Genomic DNA, 23,648 nt, shown 5'->3' on the forward strand with positions numbered 1-23,648 from the left:
AAATTGAACGTTTTTAGTGCAAACATTCAAAGGATGTGACATTTTGCACAGAATTTATATTTAGACCAGCGTCTGAGTGATGAGTGGTTGTTAAATCAGCACCCTGACTGGAGTTGTGGGATTTTTAAATATAGCCTTACCCAGTGGATCAATGTCATTCAACAGCATTACTGTAGTAGTGTGATTGATGCCAAGTTACAGTGATATGAAAAAATCCACTTTCTCCTCAATAGAACACTTTCATCTCTATAGCATAGCATTTCCATTTATAATTTAAGAGGGAAGAACACAGTAGAACCTTTTTGGTTAAATTTATAATTTAAGTAGAATTAGGGATGCTGTTTTTTGAGTATCTCATGATTATTCTCAGACTACGGAATAAAAAGTAACTTTGGTGTCATTATTTCTGATGTTAATTTGGAGAACTGGGTTTTACTATTGGTCTTTGACATAATTAATGGGATTTGATTAAGAGTTGATTAGGTTACATGCTCAAAATATGCACATTAAGATGCTCTGTCTCAGAATTATAGTTTGAGTTTAGTGAATAAAATGATACTTTTTCTGAGAACAGACCCTTATTTGCCAGAATTAACATTTTCTGTGTTTTATGTTATCTGTATATTTTCTTTTCATTTCTAATTACATGCTGAATTCCACAGAACAATATAATTTTCAGGAAAACTCTCAACATAGTGTTTGATAAATATGTAAAAGCAAGCTAATATGAAACAAATGTTTTAAAATCTAACAGAAAATATTACTTTAAATATGCTGTATTTGTTTGAATACACCTAAAAAACATTTTAAATTGCAATATTAAGTCATGCCACCAGGTGCCACCATTTAACACAAGATACACAAGCTGTCAATGTGTCAATGCTGTTATCTTGATCAAAATTTTCTAACACTTTTCATGAGCATGCAAACCTTTCTTAACCGTAATACCAAAAGTTTAAATTTGATCATGATAATTAAGCTCAGTATTTAAGATATGTTATTATTGATCTCTGTACCTGTTGCACTCAAAACCCTTTGAGAATTTGATGTAGCTTTAGTCACTGACAAAAGATTACTTTTTCTACAATGTTTAAACTTAAACGAAACAGCTGGTTCAGTTAAGTATTTGATACGTTGCTTAAAAGGAAGATCAGCTGACTATAGCTCTCTGAGGTTGGAGACCTCACCATTAAATATGCTTCTCCTTCTCCAATGTAGTGTTATTCACTCAAGAATGTTAAACATATACAGCATTTCAATAACAGCACTTAAGATGGAGTGCATCACCTTGGTCAACTCTGAAATCACTCTTCTTCAAATCAATTTAATGCTCCGCAATTAACATGCATGCATCAACTAAACAGTTTTATGTGTTGTATCACAGCTGTCTCTTGTGTGCTTCATCTTGCTTCATATCCCCAGAAGGCAAGAAGGCAAGGATAAACAATACTGGAATTTCTTATCACTGAATACTCTTGGGCTATTTGTCAGAATGTTGAAATGACAGACAAAAGCTTAACAAAGCACATAAAACGGCTGACAATATGTTGGGTTTTTTTAGCACCATAGTACTACTTACAGAAGAACTACAGTATATTTCTGTTTTTTTTTCTATATCTTCTGCTACCTTCTTACAATTATAAAATCAGCTTACAATTTTTATTAAAAGATAATATAGCTTTTAAAAAATATACAGTATATTGGATGGAGTACACTTATTTTAATCATTCATTTTAGACCAAAAATTGATAGACTTCTACTTTTGCTAAGTAAATTACAAGTCCGGTCACCTCACTCAGATGGCCTAGCATCATTTATTAGCTCCTTTACTGTAAATACTGCATCGAGGGAATATTGTTTTCAACAGGATTTCAATAAATAGCCTATTCTGAGTTTTGAGTTCACGAGTATTTAACAATTTAAGCAGAATGTTATAAATCTATAAGGCATCAATGGTGCTTCTCCAATTCTCCAGTTGTTCTAGCTTGTTTTCTCATTTTTATACATTGATCTTAAGTGTAGTGTTTCTAATATACGTGCTTTTTACCAACATTCCCAATCATAGGAAAATAGTTTTTATCTTTCTTAATCAGCTCTACAATACACTAATTAGGCACAACTGCACGAAAGATGTAAAACCTCTTTTATCCTTTGACTTAGACAAACAGCAATATGAAGGTAGAGACTGTCACAGTAAATCACATGGAGTCAAGGATGATTGTCTTCCGTAATCCTGAAGGTGACAGATAAGCCCAATATAGGGTCTGCACACTCTCGCAGGTTGAGCAGATACTGTACAATACAGGAAATATAATAGGTCATGTACTGCATAGTCCATTCTCTTCAGCACTATACTTTATTATCTCATCTGCCATCTTTGGGTTTCAAATTGCTGGTCTCCTTCCAAGATGTTCTTCAGTCACAAAAGTATAGGTAGTAATGTAGCACTTCCTCACGTTTGCTTTTACTATTACTTTGAAATGCTTCCTCTGGGGCGATTTCCTTGCTAAACTGGGAGAAGAGATACGCCTGGAGCCTGACACCCAGATGATATAACCAACCCGATTGAGCTGATGAGAGAGTTAAGAAAGTGGCTTCTATGCTTCTGGTGGTTGCTTGGCAGAGAACACTGGTGTTTGTGCTCTTCCTCCCAACTGATATATAAATGTCTTCCTCACACAGTGGTGGTGATATGAATCCAGTCCCTTAATCTTTCTCCTGTATGTTAGAAATGTTTTATCCCTACAGTAATTGAGGAATGATGACTACATGGTTTCAGTCTGTTTCAAAGTTTGTCCACTGGAACCACTGTGAATAACAGAATTAGGAATGCAATCCCTTCAGTCTTTAAAGGTGATATCTATGAAAATATTTGACTTGAATGAAATAACTCTACCTGTTTAAAATGTGAGGAAACAGTAGGAAACAAGAGATCTTGAATCCTTTTTTTTACAGAGAACAAATCAATAATCTATGGAGGCTAAGGTACTGATTTCTTTCACTATATTTAGGTTGATGTGGTTACAAACTCATCTGGAGTATTGGAAATACTGTATATGAATGCTATTGGACTAATTTTGCTTCATGATCATAGCTTTTGAAAGTTCTTACATTTTAAACCTTGCTGGAACTGGCGTCTGATGTAAAAACCTAGGGCAGCCTGCAGATTCAGAGAAATATCTCTTTTCCTCACACTCTTCCACCCTTTTACAAACAGACAGGTCAAGCTGCCATCTTCCAGTTCCTGTTCTGGACTTGCGCGATAAGCGTTAAATCCAGTCCTTGAAGCAGACACCGTTAATTGGGCAAACAAGAAAAATAAAACATCTGTGCCCATCCAGATGAAACTAAAGAGGCATCAGCGTCACACATGAGCTTCACACGGAACCCATCTGCTAGTTTTTCAGGAAGAGATAAGATGGTGTTCTGAATGTCATTTGCTTCTCATACATCTCAGATTGACTTCAACTGATGTCTGTGCTCCCGGATAACTCCCTAGTGTAATTTACTTGAAATGTGAGCCCTCTGTCTTGAAAGCAAGCCTTGACAGTGCAACTTTCTTTAAATTATTTTGTTTGTGGAAGACTTTTTATCGGGTGACCTTATATTTTTCCTCTTTCAGAGGTAGCTCACTCCATGTTTGATTGTCAATAGAAAAAAAAGAATTGTACAGAGCCAACAGTGATTAAAATTACCTCTTCTATGGCTACAGTCATTAAAGCCAAAAATCGGCCCAAATCCTATTAGATACATTTACTATAAAAAAGCTGTCTTTAACTACTTTATCAGTTGTCCCAATATGTTTTACTGACGCAGTGGATGTCTAAATAAAGATTTTCACATGCAATTTGTGAATATTTGTCCTGAAAAAGTACAAAAAGACACAGTCACTTTGTTTGTTTCATTGTTTATATAGGTCCTGGGGAGATGTACTGTAAAACTGCCAACTATGTCTTTTCAAAAACGTTTTGTTTCAAGTACAGATAATTTTCCTCTTGGCAGTATTACAGGTGTATGGGTAGTTTTTCTATATCCCCTAACATAAGAAATATTGTTTTTTAAAGTAGTGAGCCTGTTCAACATCACTGACAAAGATCGTCATTTGAAACTGCACACTAACTACAAACATTGCAGTAAAAGGACAACAAACTTTGTAAATGCAGTAGTACTGTATGTACTGTATAACCCTGAATGCATAGCCATTCAGAATGAACCCAAAGGAAATCATAAATAGTACTGAGACAGAGCTGTTAGGAAAAGTGATGTAAATTAAACGGTACCTCAATGTGACTGAGAACAGTTTAATGATTCAGAATAAACAGTACTATTGACATATGTGACACTGAACAAGCAATTACACAGTTTCAAAAAATCACAGTGACAAGATTGGTATCTGAAGTCGAGTACTTCAGGATATCTGAGCACACAGAATGTCTTTGGACCGTGGTAGATAACCATAGCACCTGGTGACAACCCATACTCTTCTCTAACCTCTGCACAAAGCTGTGGATGCTCTTATAATAAGGAGATTGTGGCATATTCTTGAGCCAGTCCTGTACTGCTGCTTGGGACCTGTTCTCATCACAGATGTTCACGCCTCAGACAGCTTGCTTCACCAGGTTAAACTGAAACACGGCATGAGATTCAGACCTTAAGGCGGATGATTCTGTTGATTTTTGTTTTTTTGTTTGGCACTGCTACAGTCCAGGCAATGAATGGAGCGGAGCCCGGAGCTGTGAACTTGGAACGCAGAAAACAAACTCTTCGGCCACTTAACAGCTGCCTTTTGGCTGACTGTCTAGCAACTCTCAAAAGCTAATTTTCTGCTTTTAGCCCCATGGCTCTGTGGTTCAGTAGCTTGAACCTTTGGCTTGTTCAGTTACTCACCTGGAGCTCTTTTGCAGAACTCCTTGGTGTGCTGCATTCACTCTCTCGTCAGAGCCCTCACACACCTGCTCAGAGAAAGCATACTGTATGTTTAAATAGGGAGGTTTAAATAATAATTGTAAGCCCTCGCAGCTGTCTTCTCTCAGGCAGTGATTTGTGCTGACTGCCTGTCACAGATACAGTGCAAGGAGGGAAACGTTTCAAGTTTGGAAGAATGAGGATAATGAAGTGAAAGTAGCAGATCCAAAATAATACACAATCACTGAATAGAGAATTGGAATGGAAAAAATAAAAAAAAATAACATTAAAATACGGCTACATAATGTACATGACCCAAGATCCAATGTGTGTGGAGACCATAAAATCATTTTTCAAGGAAGACAGTCCTAGACTGTCCTACTACTGAAACAGTCTGTCAGTGTCTTAAGATTTAATAAAGAACATAAGAATGGTTACAGACAAGAGGCCATTTGGTCCATGTAACCCATTCAGATCAATTAGTAGCTTATTGATCCAAGGATCTCTTCCAGCTGTTTCTTGAAGGAAGTCAAGAAATCACCTTAAACAATATCACGGGAGCCAGGGCAGACTCCTGTGAAATGCGTTGTTAAAGACCCTATGCAGGACGGTATTATCCGGAAGAGTCTGGCGAAGGACATCAGGGGAAGATACAGCAGGGTTCGGACCGGTTTGACAGACAAGGGGGAGCTGACTAAGTCCAAACGGGTCCAAAAAGGGGTTATCAGGGCCCAGTCCATAATCCCAATGCCGGGAGATCCATCCTAGACGAAGACGGTTAAAATTCCCGGAAAGGGGAACCGAGACCGGGAACACAGAGAACTAAAACCTTAACGGGACCAGGCACTCTGAGCCCCAGACTCAGTAGGTCAGGACGCTGGGGTGAAGCCTACGCCATTGGGCCACTCCTGGACCCTCTGGTAGGTGGGCTTCCGGGCATCCGTTTTCCAATGCTGAGCCAGGAACTCCAGAGACCAAAATACAAATGAGACACACTGAGAAATAATAGAACCTAATCATAACAGAAAAGGGTAGGAGCTCCCTCTAGAGGAGGGATGTGGAACGTAACAACCAAAGGTGGGTATCATGTTCCATACTTCCAAAACCCTTTACTGTATCTGTAACTGCCTCCTGTCCTCATAATGTATGAGGAAAATGTTATGGAAACTCTCCATTCTGAAAACAGAATAACTGGCTGAAAATTATGCTCAAAGTTAAGAAGAACAAAGATCTTGTTAGTTTTAATCTATAATTGATTTTACTGCTTTTTATCTCTGCCAGTTTCGTTAGTTCTCTACATATGAGTTATTTATAGGCGTACAACTTAAATGAAAAGCAGGCTAATATCCTCAAATGATCTGTCCTGGATAAAGAATTTTCATGAATAAACAAATAAGTTGCTGTGATATGTTGCCTAGGGAAATCAGATAAATGGCTACAGTCAAAAATGAAAAAAAAGCTTTATGCTCTTCCCACTGAAACTTGTAAGCAATAACGTGAAGCAAATAACAATAACCACTCAATACAGAATTTATGCTTTTAATACCAGCCTCTTTCATTACAGATAACATTTTAAATTATTTTCAGAGATTGCTGTTCAGTGGTGTTACTGTTGTCATGGAGCAATATTCAGGCCTTTAGGTTAATAAGCCAATATTTCTAATCTCCTTTCATTTATTTAGGAAATTAGACAGAAGTGGTCAACAGAAAATGTGTGAAAGATTTTTCAACAAAGCCTTTTTGGAAAGAAGAAATCATTGGGCTGGAATGAAAAAACAGAAGGATCCAAGGACTATAGCTGATCTCCAGATTCTTAAAGTAAGTCTTTGTCTCCAAGATTTGACACAGCATACTGTATGTCCAAAAAGGTATAGAAAGTGCTTCAGGATTGACCTCCAGGCCAGCATGAAGTACACCAATTCTTGACTGACTATTGCCCATGACAGACCTCTGAGGAAGAGTCTGCTGCAAGGATCTCAGGATTTTACAGTAGAAACTATATGATGATAACAGGAGACACAACAGTAGGAGTAACAGAAACAGAGTGATACGGACCAGATCAATAGCCTAGATATGCCTATTGGAATCAGGAACATTCGCCCAGACTTAAACAGAGCCTGTCTTTCCAAGACTGATCTGTTTAGCCATATCCAGATGGCTGCCAGATGCCAGGATGAATGTCTTCCATGTTCATCTTATCTGCAACATCTGAATATGCTGTACAAACACCTTTCATATTATAAGCATCCTAAAGATCTGCACAAAAAATAAGGATAAAATATTGCAAGGTCAAATGTAACATTTGGTAAAATCAAAGGTTTCTGTAAACAACAGATTACAAGTTTTGTTATAGTTTCATCCACAGTTTAACATCAGTAATACAATTTGTGAGCACAGAGACAACCACGTCAATATGAGATTAAGAGTGTTTGTATACATGAGCATACAAAGATGGCTTTTTACACTTTGACACCTAAATATTATAGATAGATAATACTTTATTAATCCCGTAGGGAAATTGATGGCAAGTGGTAGCCTCTAGTGTACTAAACAAATGAGGTCCCAGCATAGAAGCCTATGAAATTGCTTTTGTTCAGGGAGGTAGGACCCAAACCAAGTAAAGGCAGTACCAGAAGTTCCCAAGTTAATCCTGCAAGCGGCAAACAGTTAATTCACAGTGTCAAAGCCGGCACTGGAAATCTCATAAAGGTTAGAATTTATGTTTCAAAAAAGTCCAGAAAATAGTTTGCATAAGCTTCATGAGGCCATTAGTGCAGAACAGCAGTTTGGCTCCAGCAACCAAGCTGACTGTGGAAAACAGAAGCCTAGAATTATCATGTCCGTTCTCAGTAAGACTAGAAAAAGAGGCGGTTCTGGCAGAGACAACAGAATCCAACTGATGTTTCCAGGCCTCCAAATGAACAGTTTGCCTGCAGTTCCTCCCTTTATGCTCAAACCTTCAGTGGGGAGCCTTGAGAGTACAGCTGATCCATACACAGAACCAGGAGGAAAAGCAAGTATAAAAAGCAGTTGACTTATTCAGGGGCTATAATGTTAGTGGTAATGTTAATGTTAGAGCAGAAGCCTATAATCTAGAGCACCTGCTGGCCATGTCATGAATCTGTAGTAACAACTAAGTCTAGAGTATATCCATGACAGTGAGTGGGGACATTGCATAGTGGAAAAAGGCTAAAGCAGTCCAAAACAGCTAAAAATGTGAACGCCAATGGGTTATGTTGGAAATCAATAGGAATATTTAAACCCACTTTAGTTCAAATAGTGTAAAAATTCAAATAGAAAATGGATAGCGTTTAAAAACATTCAGGGAAAAAAAAAGTGATTTTTGCTTGCAGAATTTGCCATCCATTCATTATGAGAAAGCTTTTTAGTCCCAGAAAGGGTCACAGCAATTGGGGTCTATCCCAGGAATGCACAGAGCAATTACATTTGGGCAGGAAGAGAGATCACTTTATTGGTCATATACAATTTCTTGTATTAGGAATTTGTCTTTTCGCATACCCCAACTTGCTCTCCATGAGACACACAGACAGGGGGAGAAGCGTGGGGTCAGAGCACAGGGTCAGCCATTTATACGGCACCCCTGGAGCCTCTGGGGTTAAGGGCCTTGCTCAGGGGCCCAACGGAGTAGGATTCCTCTGGTGGCCGATACAAACCGGCAACCGGGATACAAACCAACAACCTTCCAGCCACGGGCGCAGATCCTGAGCCACAGAGCCACCGCACCACCCAGAGAAGTGCACAAGCCAGCTTGTCTGTGAAATGCGGAAGCAAACCGGAGCATCCAGGAGCAAATTCAGGAGGAGAAAATCCAGAATCAAACCCAGGACCCAAGAGCTATGAATCAGCAATGTTAACCATCATGTCCGCTCTGCTGCCCTGGAATTTTTTATTCTAACCCAAATCAGAAGTGGCTGGCAAATCTGGTTTAGCAGGCAACGATCATGTTGTTGATGACAAGTTTCAGTCAGACAAAAAAAAAAAGTTCAAGATGTTAATCTGTGCTAGATTCACCTTGTGTCAGTGCCTTGTCATTTAAGGAATGTGATAGGACTAGTTTGGCTCATTTATGACAAGGCTTATTTATAAAGAGTATTTATTTTGCTTTGTTAGTAACAGGATGCCATTTTAGTCATATATTTACATTTTCAATTCAAAAATAAAAAAAATGCTACAATATTTTTATTTAAAGTATGCTGATATTTTATTTATGTTTTGAGAAAGTACTATGTGCTGTAAATAATACTCAGTAGCCAAAGATCATCCCTAAAGATCATCAAAAGTCATTTTCAACTTTTTCAATGACAACAAACGGGTTTGTTTTTTATTTCCAAGTAACTTAAAGGCATCAGATGTTTATATTTAAATATATCTGTTTATATAGTTCCATTCAATGTACGCAGAAAGACTGGTTTTCTTTTTGCAGGTCTGTCCAGCCTTCATCCACTGCACATACTCAAAAGTCTCTGTAGTTTATTTTAAGGTTGTTTTGTCTATGTTGTAACACTTTAACATTAACCTACCTAACACCAAATGTCGTCATAGCAAACACAGATACGGAGAAAGCGCTTCCTCCTTTTTTACCTTTAAATTAGCAGCTAAGGAATCCAAATGAATTGTTGCATGGGTGTTGTAGTGTCGTCATCTACGAAAACCTTATGTAAAAGAACTATAACCAAAACATTTTTTGGGGGTAAAATATTAATATCACCTACATTTTCAGTCGTTGAACAGTAATTTAATACGGGCATATCAGAATTGAAAAATCATTCGCATTTCGTACAGGCTGCAAATAGAATAAACTACAGCCCCCACAATTCTTTGGCACAAAGGCTCGGTTTGTGCAGTGCAGGTTGATTTGTCACTGGCTGCGGATGCCCAGAAGCAAAAGATTGGTATAATGCATTGAACTTCTGATCTATTGCCACCACACGAATAATGAATGAAGTAAAGGAGGAGTGATAGAATGGCTGTTGAAGGTAAGGACAGATAGTACATGTCAGTCTTCAGCATTCGGGTATCATGTCTTTAGCAACTGGGGAAAATAATGCAACGATAATATCCACCTGAAAACTAGTTGACTGTGATTGGTTAGTGTTACAGTCGGTGCGTGCCGTACAGTAGATCATCACTGAGATATGAAAATTCAGTTTTGCTTACAGAAATAAATAGGTACTATGTCAAATTTTAAGTGGTCATGTGGGTAGAGCAATATGCTTAGTTAAAGAGCAGAAACTAACACTGAACATAACCGCTGCCGTCTTCACATGTACTTGTCAAATGCTATAGGTGGTGTAAAGCTATCCAAGCTGTGTACATTTTTACTACAGAAACTGTGCTTCTGCTGCGAAGAGACAAGGGTCATGTTATGCATTCGATTAGCGAATATTAACTACTACTGTATGTGACCTGCAGGTACCCTTTACGTGTGCCTGAGAGTTGCTTTCTCCCTTGGTTTGATGCGCTTTTCTATGCCATATGTTGCTAATAGTGGACTGAAATAGACTTGTTACAGGACGTGCAGTTCTTTGGCACTACTCTTGCAAAGAAGTCAATTGTCAGTGTTTGCAGTATTGAGCTTGCTTGGGATGTTGGGTCAGTCACACCACCTACAAATCAATGATGATTTCTGGATACAAAATCAGACGAGAGGTAGGCATTATGTGCGGTGCCAGATTTGTGCAAATGTAATACTGTTGTAATTTTGGAAGCAGGTTCTGTGATAAGGGACAGCTTCTACAATATACTGTATAGTGCTGAGTGCAAAACCTTTTTGAGTATTTCAAGAGTCTGAAACTTTTTTTTAAGTGTCTTCGATATTTTGCTGAACATGGACACTGCTGTATATTTTAAGTAGTTCGCAGTGGAATGTGGACATATTTTTGGACACTGTAGTAGTGACCCTTTATTTTAATACCCTTCAGTTTTCCCAAATCTCTAGCATTGTCAGGCTAGATAAATGAACAACCTAGGAGATCTTCAGTTTGTCCAAGGTACTGTAGGTCATAACTTTATAGATGTACAGTATGTGCATTTTGGCATCATTAATAATATTCAATATTCGATATTAGAATTTGGAAATAAGCTCCAATGGTGAACAGTATAAAACATGAAATGCTATCTGTCGGCTCTCACTCTAATTTAAGGTCAAGGAAATTTGCCCAACTATTGCACAATCTGGAATGTTCCAACGTTTGTTTTATTAAATCTCCATACTGTACAGTAAGTCTTTAAAGTGACTTGCTAATTTGACTTTGCATAAGGCTTAAGAGATTTGTATAATTACATAACTAGGTACTGTACATGTGTCCTAAAGGGTCAAATGACCATGACGTTTACTTTAAAGTTGTTTCAGTTTATTAAATACTATTCAGTATAAACAGTACAGTACAGTATGTATCAGATTCCAAAATTTACTTTGCAGGAAATCAAATAACATTGCAGAGCAAGTGTAAGCACTTCAAGTTTTAAAAGGCTCCTTTTCAGATTGTATTAAAGTATTAGTAAATGGCTGTACATTTAGTTAAAATAAACTTTCTAAGGGCAGTGGTTAGCATTGCTGACGCCCTGGGGTACTATCTGTGTGGAATTTTTATGTTCTTCCTTTATTCATGTTTCCTCTGCAGTAATTCCTCTGCAAGTTGTATGTACTGTAAAAAAAAATAAATATAGTCTTACTTTTCTGTTGCAAAGATTTAGTAATTTTGTCCTTCTAGAGCTTACTGACTTGTTGTTGATTATGTTCTGTGCACTTTTAGGGTAACGCCATCAGCTTTAATGCCAATCCCGTCACACTGGGGAAAATGGACATTTAAGTTCCAATGATATAAATAACAATGCCTGTACTGTATGTATCCTTGATCTCACCTTTGTTTCAGAATAGAGCTCTGTTTATCAATGCTGGATTTTCTGTTGCGACTGTTCTGGAAAATGGCCTTGAATCTTTCACTAACATTACACAGTTTTGCTGACTGTGTTAGACAAGGAATGTAGGGCAGATTAAAAACATTAAATACAGTTAAGGATGGAGAGATATTTTGAATGGGTGGCCTCTTTCTAACTCACGGGAACAGTGTGCTGTTTTTCCCTATACACTTAATATAACTGTAAAAATCAGTATTATGTCTGGAAATGTCTTTACTTTTTATTTTTGCAAATTGTACTTATCGTTCATAGATTCCTGAACATACTTCTTTAAATCACTGGGACATAAAATTATTTACAGTAAATGTGGCTCATCTTCAGGAGGAATTTTACATGTTTTTAAGAGGGACATTTCTGTTTTTAATTTTAAGTTTTTGTGTCAAAACTATGCTCTTTTATGAGAAGTTACCGTGTCTTTGTTTTACATTTAGTTTTTAGTTTGTTGAGAGGTTTATCTCCCTTACATTCTTTGTCTGTTTGGAAGGAAAATTTTAGAGATATGCAAGTAAGGTGGGCAGAATCATTATAAAATATTGATTTATATGAAAAATGGCCAGCTGAAGATAAAGCAGAAGACACATTTTCCCAGTTTTTTTGCAGATGTTTTTCACACTTTGGGAATTCTACTGTACATCTTTATTAATGCATAGTTGTAATCGCATTTCTATGAGTCTCATGTTTATAAAAAATTATTTGGGATTTGCACTTTTCCTTTTTTCCCCTCATAGCAGTTTCATCCTATATTGTCTAAACAGGAATGAGACCAGAGAATAAGAGGTACCTCAAACCCTCTTCTTAATGTAATATATGTATGGTTGTTCTTTTGCCTATATTCAATGGTTATTACCATTCATTCTGAAGAGCAAATCCTTTCCCTGCGAGTCGATTTACTGAGAATATTATGTGGTTTTGATAAAATAAGAAGCTTCTCTACCTTAATACAGTAAATGTGCCTTCTGAAATTTATTTCATCCCTTCTGTGTACACTTGCAAAAGCAAACTAAACTATTTTTTAACCTCCATGTTGTACTGAAAACATTAAGCAGGAGTACACAATATTATGGCCCCAAATGGATTATGAAATACAGTATGTCCAAATCATGTTATCAAAATTACCTTTCACGAGGAATGCCATTTTATGAGATACCCCAGAGGAGGTCAATATTTTGCATAATAGTATGCAGATGTCATCGAGAGGTATAGAAATAATGATCGTTGTCCCAAGAAGTGACCAAAGCAAAAAGCAGAACCAATGAAATTGAAACAAAGAAAGAAATGGTGGCTCAGAGCTAAAGGCTTATTAGTTCCTTCAGTATCTAGAATCTAGCCATTCTAATTATAATATCACAGACCACTTCATAGCAAAGAAAAAATGAGTTGGGTTTACAATAAGCTACTGTGAGGTGAGGATTTGCAGCCTGAAAAATTGAAAACATTTAGAATAGGAACTGGTCCATAAACCTGGATCAGAAAAGACCGTTCTTCTGATACTAATGGTCACTAATGGGTCAATGATACCACATTTCTAAGACTAAACAGTGTGTGGGATGAGAAAGACACAAGACATTATGACAACTGAGTGTGGAGAACAGTACAAAATAGATGATAAAGTGATTATTTGAGGTGGTTTTGCAGAGAGAAAGTAATAAAGGCACAAAATAATTTCATTCTGTAATATCACAGTCAGAATGTTACATCTCAGAATATCACCACACTACTCTCAGAAATGAGATTGAGTACTGAAAAACAAAACTCTACCCCAGTAGTTGATACTGTATGCAGTACTGAGAAAAAGCTTGTAATCCCTCTACATTAGTCTGTATTCTTGTATATTTAAGATGTAAAATGTGATTATTTTTTCATGAAAGTAGAAAGCCATTCTGTTGTAGCTTTTACTTGTATATTTAGTGTCATTGTCTTCCTCCATGACCCACTTTTGGCTCAGCTTCATTTGGCAAATGGGTGGCCTGATGTTTTCCTGTAGAATTTGCTAATCGAATGCTGAATTCAGGGTTTCATCTATGACGGCAAGCTGTCTGAATCCCGAGGCACCAAAACAACCCTGAACTCATGTTCAAGATACATACAGTACAGTATCCATGGCTAATTTGATTTCTCTGTCAAAAAGATTAAAACTCTTCTAATTATGGAACAAGCCAAGCTGCTTTTTGCTTCACATCACAGCTGTTGGCTTCTTTATCTTACCAATCTCTCAGGTAGTGTTTACAGTTAAAGCTAACACTGGTCACTAATTTTATGCTGCTGATATAAATGCTTATAGTTGCACATTTATTTCTGAGAATTAATTGATCAGACATCTGTCTGTATACTTTTCAACAGAACAGAGATGCTTGTGCAATAGTCACAACTCTGATATTTTAAATAATGGTGATAAGTTATCCTAGAAAACATTCTACATTTAGAAGGCAATTAATATATTTTGCTATAGTGTGATCTAGTGAAAACAAATAGGAGTGCTAATTGTGGTTTAAAGGGGAGTAAGTCATTGTAAAATAAAGTGGCAAGCTATTCTAGCAAGAGATCATAATAACCACTGACCTGACACTAACTGAGCATCAGGTCATTAATGGGGTTATTATAGGTAGTTTATGCTGCATACTCAAATGGGGATAATTAGTCTGTTTGTTGATAAAAAGAACCCCATGTTGTTGGTTGGATGCTTGGGTTTAGCTCAGGGAGGCTGCTTTGGAGTCTATTTTGAAATAAAGCTTCCTGCAGTCCTCACGATTGCCAGCGTTGTTTTTATCCATGTTCAAATCTCTGGAGTGTTCTTATTTAATGATGGGGTCTGTCACGATGCAGAACACTATTCATGTCAAATAGATACTGAGATCCACCAAATTCAGTCCCTGTATCTATCCTCTTGAAAGTCTAAATAACAAAATGGGTTACATAATGAGCTTAATTAAAATCTGAATTACTGCTGCGTGTGCAGTCTCCTGATTTATAATGCCGTTACCCTACTTTTTTAACCAATGCAGAGCTAAACTATTTGAGTATGAGTGGCCACAACAATAATGTTGCCTGTCTTGTTTTTTTGGCCTAAGGAATACTGTTTGAGAATGTAAAGAATGTGGTTTCTCTCATCTAGAATCCTTAGTCATTTTGTCAACATTAATAAGAAGTACAATAATAATACAATAGTCCTACCTTAAGATACTGAGAAAGTGGTAACACACTGAAAGTGTAATATAGAAAATCTGAGAAAAGCTCTCCAAAACAGGAATTGATATTGAGGTAGCCAACTTGTCCATAAAAGCCTTACAAAAAAGCAGCTGGTATCTATTTCATATTTGTAAAACTAAGTATATGTGTTTAACAAAATGGAATATAAGTGCACCTATAAAACAGGTCTACATAATCGTGTATATGACCAAAGAACAATTGCAACACTCGGCCAATAGATAAATAGATAATAGATATTAATTATGCATTTTAAAATCTCAATTGACCTGGAAGTCAGGAAGTGGACATGTTGCCAATAAATGAATATTGAACATTGAACAATGAACAGTCATCATGGCTAAATAAAGACTTTTTAATCAACATCTTAATAGCCACAGTTAAATAATTCATTTACATTGTTGCATACTTTGTTTAAACTCATTTCACGTGTTTGTTAATATTAAATGAATTCATACTGAATGTGAATGAGACATAGATCAGTATATTAAATACTGAAATGTAAATCAAACTGGTATATCCATGACAAGGAAAAGTGGGCAGATGAGTACACTGTACAAAAAGCAAAAATGTTATAATCATGTAATATCAAGTTTAAAATATACACTTATAAAAGCAATCATAATTAAATAACCCCTTGAGTGTTAGAAGTATCCTGAAAATACATCCAGTATGTTACTTTAATCTTACACAAGATTTGGATGTCTCTACCTTTGGTATTGTTACTGTATACAGTATGCATCTACTTTTCTTAAATAAAATAAATCAATAATATGTTGTCCTTTCTGAATAACAGGAATAGACAAGACCATATTTTACAGTAGTCCCCATATTCACATATTCTAGTTCTAAGTTTTCTCAGTTTCACCTGCTGTATATAAAGCAATTAACAAAGCATCCATTGGAAGATATTCTGAGTTTTACAGTTAATTACCCACAAGTTGTAATAGCTTTACCTTGATAATGAGTGATAAATGCCTCTTTGGTGTATCTGCAATGAATACAATTGCCACATTTATAATTTGCGGAAGGCAGTGATTTCATAGGGACATTAAATTGATTAGAATATAAGTTTTCTTTTCTAAAACCGCTTTATCCAGTACAGCGTCATGGGGGAGCCGGAGCCTAACCCGGCAAGCAACAGGCACGAACAGAGATACACCCTGAATGGGACACCAGTCCATCACAGGGCAGACTAACAAACAGGGCCAATTTTCCAGGAGCCAATTAGCCTACCAGCAGGTCTTCGCACTGTAGGAGGAAGCTGGGGCACCCCAAGGAAATCCAATCGAAAACTAAACAGAGGTATGGGCCCCAGAGCTGAGAGGCAGTAATGCCATCCACTGCTCCACCATGCTACCTGACCTTGACTTTTTTTTTCTTTAAAAAAAAAACAATCAAAGGCAGTTGGCTTTTACAGGGTCTGCCTTCCGCAAGGGCAGTCTCCAAGATTTACTGTTGACGTCCAGGTGGCTGTTGACGTCCAGGTGGTTGTACTGTATTTGAGGCCTTTTCAGGTTCTTATAACTAAAGAAAAACACTCAAAAACCCAATCATCGTGCCTGCCCCTTATATCAAACTATTATTTGAACCCATGTGAGAATATGCTGATTTACACTTCACCAGTAGTCTAATCAAATTATATAATCATCACCCCGTGTGTATATTTACAGTAATTAGAGGCCATTTTTGCAGGCTGTACTTGCAGATCAGCTGTAATTGCAGTATTTTCTTTTTCCCGGCCTGTTATATTGGCTATAAGCGTTACTAAGTGAATTATAAGAAATAATACAGCGTCCTTTTCAATAATATTTAAGACTTTTCAGAGAAAATGTACACAGTGTTCAATGCTGTGTTGAGGGAGACATTATAGTACATTACAGTACAGTAATGATTCAATATCAAGGAGAACAAGTAATATTTGTTCTGGCATAGGGCCTTTTTTATTCATTAATTTAGAAACATACAAGTATGAGAATGTAATCTCATGTAAAACCACTGGTTTCCTTATCAGTGTCTTGAAAATATAACCAACATCTGTGATAATGATCAATTTATACCCTTTCTGAATAAAAAGTAAAGTTATTTATTTCAATTATTGAAATTAGTTTGATTGCTGTAAAAAAAAACATTTATCTTTGTAACCCTTTCTTTCCCAACAAGTTAGTCGCTTATCGTAACAAATGTGTTTGCTCCAATGCAATTTACTTTAGAAATCACATAATTAACATAAATATTGCTTGACTAATTAAGCTGTGATATTATTATGATGTTTATTATAATTATTGTGATTATTATTATGTTTATTAGGAATAGGTGTTAATTTATTCATAATGCATTCATTTCGAACTGTAACATTTCTTAATAAGAATGTTTTTTAGTATTTATGGACAAATGTTTTGCTTACCCTAATGATGGGAGTAAGCTTGGACGAAATGTCAGATTTTATAGCTAATGAAGTTGGAATCTTTTTAATCATTTGAGTATTGCATTGTTTTCTTTGCTTAAAATCAATACAATAAAAGAGATGCAAACTCACAGATAGACTTTTCTGATAAATTAGACTTAAAACACTCAGAGGCCATTTAAGTGTTGATGTGTTGGTGAACAGTTGCTTTGCTTTTGCTCCTTCAGTAGTGTAGTAGAATAAATGTGTTGTGAAAGTATTTTACAGTATTAAAATATGTATATTTCAAACTATGTCTTTTAAATATATAACATATACATTACTATATGTAAGAATTAAAATGTTCTAATAGTCTTTTTATCTTGATGGTTTTTTAAATGTACAGTACCTATTAAAATTGTTTGTTCTTCAGTTCATCTTCTGAAATTGTTACAAACCTATTTTAAGCTGTGTTGACTAAAACATTTAAAAGCTGTACCAGTACTCAGACAGCCCAGAAGTAGTGTTTAAGCATTTATTCAAGTGTTTAAAATGTACAAATATGCAGTGCTCTTTGAATGTTTTGGAACCGCAAATGTAAAAGGTATTTAGTGCTTTTGATCATGATGTTAATATGTATGACACATACTGTATAATATTCATTTTATTTTTTGACAATTATAAGCATACATTTAATCATATTTGAAGTACATTTGTTATGTACAATATATTGTCAATAAAGACAAGTGCGCTAGTTTAAGAAGCTGCCATGCATGTCTGGGACATGACATTACCTCTACTCTGCCTTACCAATGAGGAGGTGTTCTTTGGACCAGTGTCATTCTTTCTCTACAATTTAACTTTCAAATAATTTTAGTAAAGCTTTATCCTCTTATGGTCTCATCTGTCCATTAAACTTTGTTCCAAAACTCCTGGATCATCTTGTACAGTATATCTGAAAAAATGCTGAAATCTTAATAACCTAAGTCAGAGGTTCTAGTCCTCTTGAGCTTTTTTCGATTTTTTTTTTCTTCAGCAAGTGTCAGGAAACATAATCACTATACAGCACATCATTTGGAGACATCAAAACGCATGTGATCATTATTTTGCTTTTTAAAGTATCTCTTGCTCTGGTTGTTTCTCAAGTCTAGATGAGAGGGGTCAGATGTGTATATGGGTTTCTTCTAAGGGTCATATTTCTAAAAGAGATTCATATTATGTGCAATAATATGTGCAATAATATGAATAATATGAATATTATGTGCAAACTATGAAATAAAACATCAAGGCATTGCACTGTCAATGGTGATGATAATAGCCATTCCCGTGAGTCATTAATCAAGTTAAGAAATACTTGAAAATTAAATTCTATAATTTGAGAATTTTTTGGTAAATTACTGTTTTTTAATTAATATTATATATTAAAAATAGATAATTGTCGCTCATTGCCCTCCAGACATTTGCAAGTCCTCTTGCAATTGAGAACACCACTGCATAGCACATTTACAGACTTGATTTCACAAGAAGTCTTTAATGTGATTCCCTGTGCTTTTAATCAAGGTCTCATCTACTGTGTGAAACTTTTGAAAGCCTGCAATTTCTTTGTTCCAGCTGAAGCAAGTTAATTAATGCTGCCACACTGACATCATATTTTCTTGCTTATCTCCCCTTAAAGGAATGTTATTGTAAGAACTTCAAAAAGTCTGTTACATTTTTAATTCACATCAGTACTTGCTTTCTTCTGCAATGTCATACTACTGTAGCTTTCTTCCAGCTACTGGAACTTACTACTTAGTTGTATACAGTAGACATTAAGGTCAAAGTCAAGTGAAAAAAAACATTTGAAGGTCTTCTTTAGCTCAGCCGGCATGCCCATGCGGTGGGGGACGAACTGGGGTGGGAGCGGTGAGGGCACAAGCCCAAGAACCCGAACTCTCTACAATATTTTGTGGGGCGGTGTGGTGGTTCTGTGGCTAAGGATCTGCGTCTGTGGCTGGAAGGTTGCCGGTTGGTATCCCGCGGCCGGCAGAGGAATCCTACTCCGTTGGGCCCCTGAGCAAGGCCCTTAACCCCAACTGCTCCAGGGGCGCCATATAAATGGCCGACCCTGAGCTATGACCCCAAGCTTCTCTCCCTGTCTGTGTGTCTGTGTGTCTCATGGAGATTAAGTTGGGGAGTGCAAAAAGACAAATTCCTAATACAAGACGTTGTATATGACCAATAAAGTGATCTGAACTGCATTGAACTCATCCACCCATTTTCTAACTGCTTATTTCAATTCAGGGTCACGGGGGAGCTGGAGCCTGTCCCGGCAAGCAACAGGCACAAGGCAGCGTATACACAGTGTATTCCAGGCTCCCCACAACACAGGCTCCCCATGTTCATGTGGGTATCCTCTGGGTGCTCCGGTTTCCTCACAAAGTCGAATATTTGGATTCTGGAAAACTGTGCCTGGATGTATGCATGTTTGTGCTTGTGTGTGCCCTGAGACGGACTCATGTCCCTTCCAGGGTGTATCCTAACTTGCACCCGCTCCTACCGGCAAACCTGTATGGATTAAGTGGTTAGAAAATGAATAAGTACTGTATATGGAGACAGGGAGCTTTGTGCTGCAGGAGGTGCCATCCTTTGGAAGAAACATTAAACCTAGGTCCTAACTGTTTGATCTTTAAAGATCCCATGACACTGTATGTACTGTAACAGTAGGTATAAGCCATGTTATTATTTTTATATTCCACTTTGGGCTTGCACAATTGAGTCTTACCTACAGTAACTTTCCCCCTTAATTTAACTGGTGAAATATATCAGTTGAAACACTAAATCATTATATTTTTAGTGGAAATCCTTTCACTTCCTCCTCATGCAAGGTTAAAGCTCTGACTTATTATATTTCCTATATACACTCTATACATATGCTGAAATTATGGCTAGTAGACAATTTATTCTCTTATTTAAGGAAAGGGAATCTTTTACATGCACTGGAGAGTCAATCAATGTCTTGATCCTTTATTCTAACTGTATGTATTTATTTATAAGTTTCTTATTTTCATTCATTTATAGCGAAAACTCTAGAATGTAGGAGATCTGAAATGAAAAATGAAATACGAAGGTTAAGCCAGTTAAGACTGGTTTAGAAGTGGGTGCTCTTTTAAAGCTCATATATTTAAATTTAATAAAATGTTACATTACAGTTACAGCAGTGCTGTATGATATTAACCATACTGCATATTTTTCATTTAAAAACATACTACAACAAGTTAGAGTTTGGATAAATGTTCTCCATTGTTCCAAGCTTTGTCCAATCAAGCTGTAACTGACTTGGAATAACCAGTTGGTTCAAGATTATAATGGTGCAGTTCTGTAGTCCATTAATGTAGAGCATTCCTTCAAGCCTGGGAATGTATCTAGCTGCTCTTCTGTGGACTATTGTCTTCTCAGATGACATTCCATTCCAGAACAGCAATAGCACTTTATTAAAGTGATAACCAAATTTGTAGGCAATATTCTAAATGTGTTCTTACTGGAAAGTTATCAGAATCCTGCTGAAACTCTAAATATAACAAATCATAAGCTCTGTTGTATCCATTACAACTGTTGCTTGTCAAAAATGGTATTATTTCTTTCTTTTCACTATCTTATTAACCTTGAGCTCTTTCAGGCTCTGTGTCTGTAAACAGTTTGTGGATATCCAAAGTACAGTTTAATGTAATCAAATACTTTCAAAATCAAATGTTGCTTTTATCTATGGTGCATAAAAAGGCACATATTGATAGAGATTTCTTTCCCTGCTAAGGGTAATATTAGGTAAGATAACCATTTCTGTGAGTCATTAATCAAGTTAAGAAATACTTGAAATTTGAATTAAATTCTATAATTGAGGAAATGTTGATCCTGATGACTGTATCTTGACGTTAATCTCTAAAAATAGTAGTATTTCCTCAGGATAGTATTTATTCGTAGGCTGTGTCCAGGGATATGCTGAATCATAATTAATTGAATGTGATTGAGACAGTTTGAAGTAGTGTGTTCATCTTTCTTTTAGAGACATCCCTGTGAATTTTGCTTGTCACTCCAGTCACAGTAACTCTACTTTTTCATCCCTACCATGTACAAGAACAGATTGAGTTCTAATGAAACACGAACAACTAAGAGTTTTGGAGGAATTGCTGAGCTGATACTAGATGTCTGATGTAAATTTTACATCAAAGCCAATGTGAACTTTCAAAGACACCCCATATTTCATTTGTGACCAATCTAGTGGATATAAAGCCAACTAAAGCAATAGATGTTCAGATGCAGCTTTCTGTTGTATATTACATAGCTAGAACAGAGATGCTCTCTTTCTCTCATCATGTACAGTATATTAGTTTTGTTTCTATCACATCATTAATAGTTGCACAACCATCCAGATTTTCTCCTGCAAATGCAAAAGAGAAAAATGTGAGGTCTCGTTTTATGGTTAAAAGTGTAATAATATACTTTATTGTACCATTTTTAAAACTGTGTACGAATTTTAAACAGTAGCTCCTGAGTGTTGAAAATACAGTAAGTTCTTCTTGTTCAGGGTGCAGTGGTCCTCAATTGCATTTTGCTTTGAATTGAAGGCAATGTGGTCTGAACTCTAACTTTAAGCTTGAAAGTGGAAATGGTTTCTGTAGTTAAACATAGCAGGGCCTGAAAGCTTTTAACAAAGCATTTGACACACTGGATTGTATTATAGTAAATTTGGAATATTTTCAAATAATCAGGAGTAGAACTCACAGAAAGCTCATGCATTGTGTACATGACTAGACAATTTTCAGCATGTGAACAGTGAAAAGCAAAATTACAGGAAACTAGAGTAGCTCTTGCAACTCATAGAGAACAGTAATACAACAAGATGATTTTTGAATCCCTACTACTAGCTCTTTGAATTTTCTTGGCATAGATTTTTCTGAAATAACACAGTAGGACCTTTAAAAAAATCCATCACAAACCAGCCCTGGCTTGGTCTTTTGCCTGACTGTTGTAACCTTTATTTCCAGAAAATTTAAGTGCCTGAGACAGCTTTTACCACTCTTTGTCCTGAATGGTGGCCTACCGATGTGAATCTGAAAAGCAGATAAAGAAACCAGGGGCTTTAACTGGCATTACAATGGCTCAATTTTAATTTAAGCAGACTTTGAGTGGAAAAAAAAAACATTGGAACAAAAATGCAGTCTTATTTTAGCTTCTATAAATATTAATTTCCATGAAGCACACAGTGTTAAGTAGTCAAATTCATGGCACTAGCAATTCAAGCAGAAAGTATTAGTCACAGTCAATCTTAATACCTTAAATGTTATTATAATATAATAAATGTTATTATATTATAATAAATTATTATAATATAATAAAAAATTGCCTTTTCCAGATAAAGAGAGAACACATTTAAATATTTTCTTGCAATGCCACAGTATAATGACTGATTTAATTAATATATTGTTCAGTATTGGTTTCTAAGTCAGTGTTAAGCTTTCACTAAAGATGCTGACTAAAATCATTCTATTTTTTATTGTTTGGTTCAGTTAATCATGATGACGTCATAATTTGGATCACCTGAGTTCAGCTGCAGTTAAAAAATAAAACAAATATCTTAGCTGTCATATAACCAAGGTTTCTGTTATCTTTATTCCTTAAATGTGACATTATGTTTTTGATAGGCTGATAATGATCAGTGACCTGTATAAAATGGAACAGATATGTTTGACAAATGTTATTCATTACAACCATTTACATCAAATGCAAAAGAACAACATGGAAATGAAGGTAAAAGTAGTTACGAAGTTCTCAGCTTTGTTAAGATCACTAAAATTATAGGACTGTAAATACAGTATATTAAAACCTTGACAATTTGGGGTTTTTAGTGTTTAATCTTTGCAGCAATATTTTACTGAAGTATCCAAAAAATAAACTCTATTGCTGCATTGGACATAAGATTACAGAGATTTTCTCTGTGTACATACAGTACCAAAATTAGCATAACAAAGTGTTTATAGTATATGTGTCTATATTATCTGGTCTATTAAGTAATAAAATTAGGCTTAAGTAATTAAAACTCTTAATTTTTACTATATAACAACAATTTCTCTATGCTTCCTTACTCCTAACTAACTGATGTTCATCTCATTCCGAAGTTGTTCATCATGTTTATACACATAGCATTTACCGAAGGTTTCCAGTGGACAAGAAG

At 36.1% G+C, this 23,648-nt stretch overlaps 1 protein-coding gene across 1 annotated transcript in view; it reads left to right on the forward strand.

The window, feature by feature from the left end:
- The first annotated feature begins 9,745 nt into the window (after positions 1–9,745).
- The window catches only part of samd12 (sterile alpha motif domain containing 12), a 124,676-nt gene continuing 110,773 nt past the window's right edge, over positions 9,746–23,648 (forward strand). Inside the window, exon 1 of the mRNA XM_088929023.1 lies at positions 9,746–9,902. Within this exon, the coding sequence (XP_088785149.1) occupies positions 9,890–9,902 (13 nt within the window). The 5' untranslated portion in view covers positions 9,746–9,889. The remainder of the gene's footprint in view (positions 9,903–23,648) is intronic.

Source organism: Atractosteus spatula, chromosome 12 (genome assembly GCF_055471065.1).
Source record: "Atractosteus spatula isolate fAtrSpa1 chromosome 12, fAtrSpa1.hap1, whole genome shotgun sequence".
NCBI lineage: Eukaryota > Metazoa > Chordata > Actinopteri > Semionotiformes > Lepisosteidae > Atractosteus > Atractosteus spatula.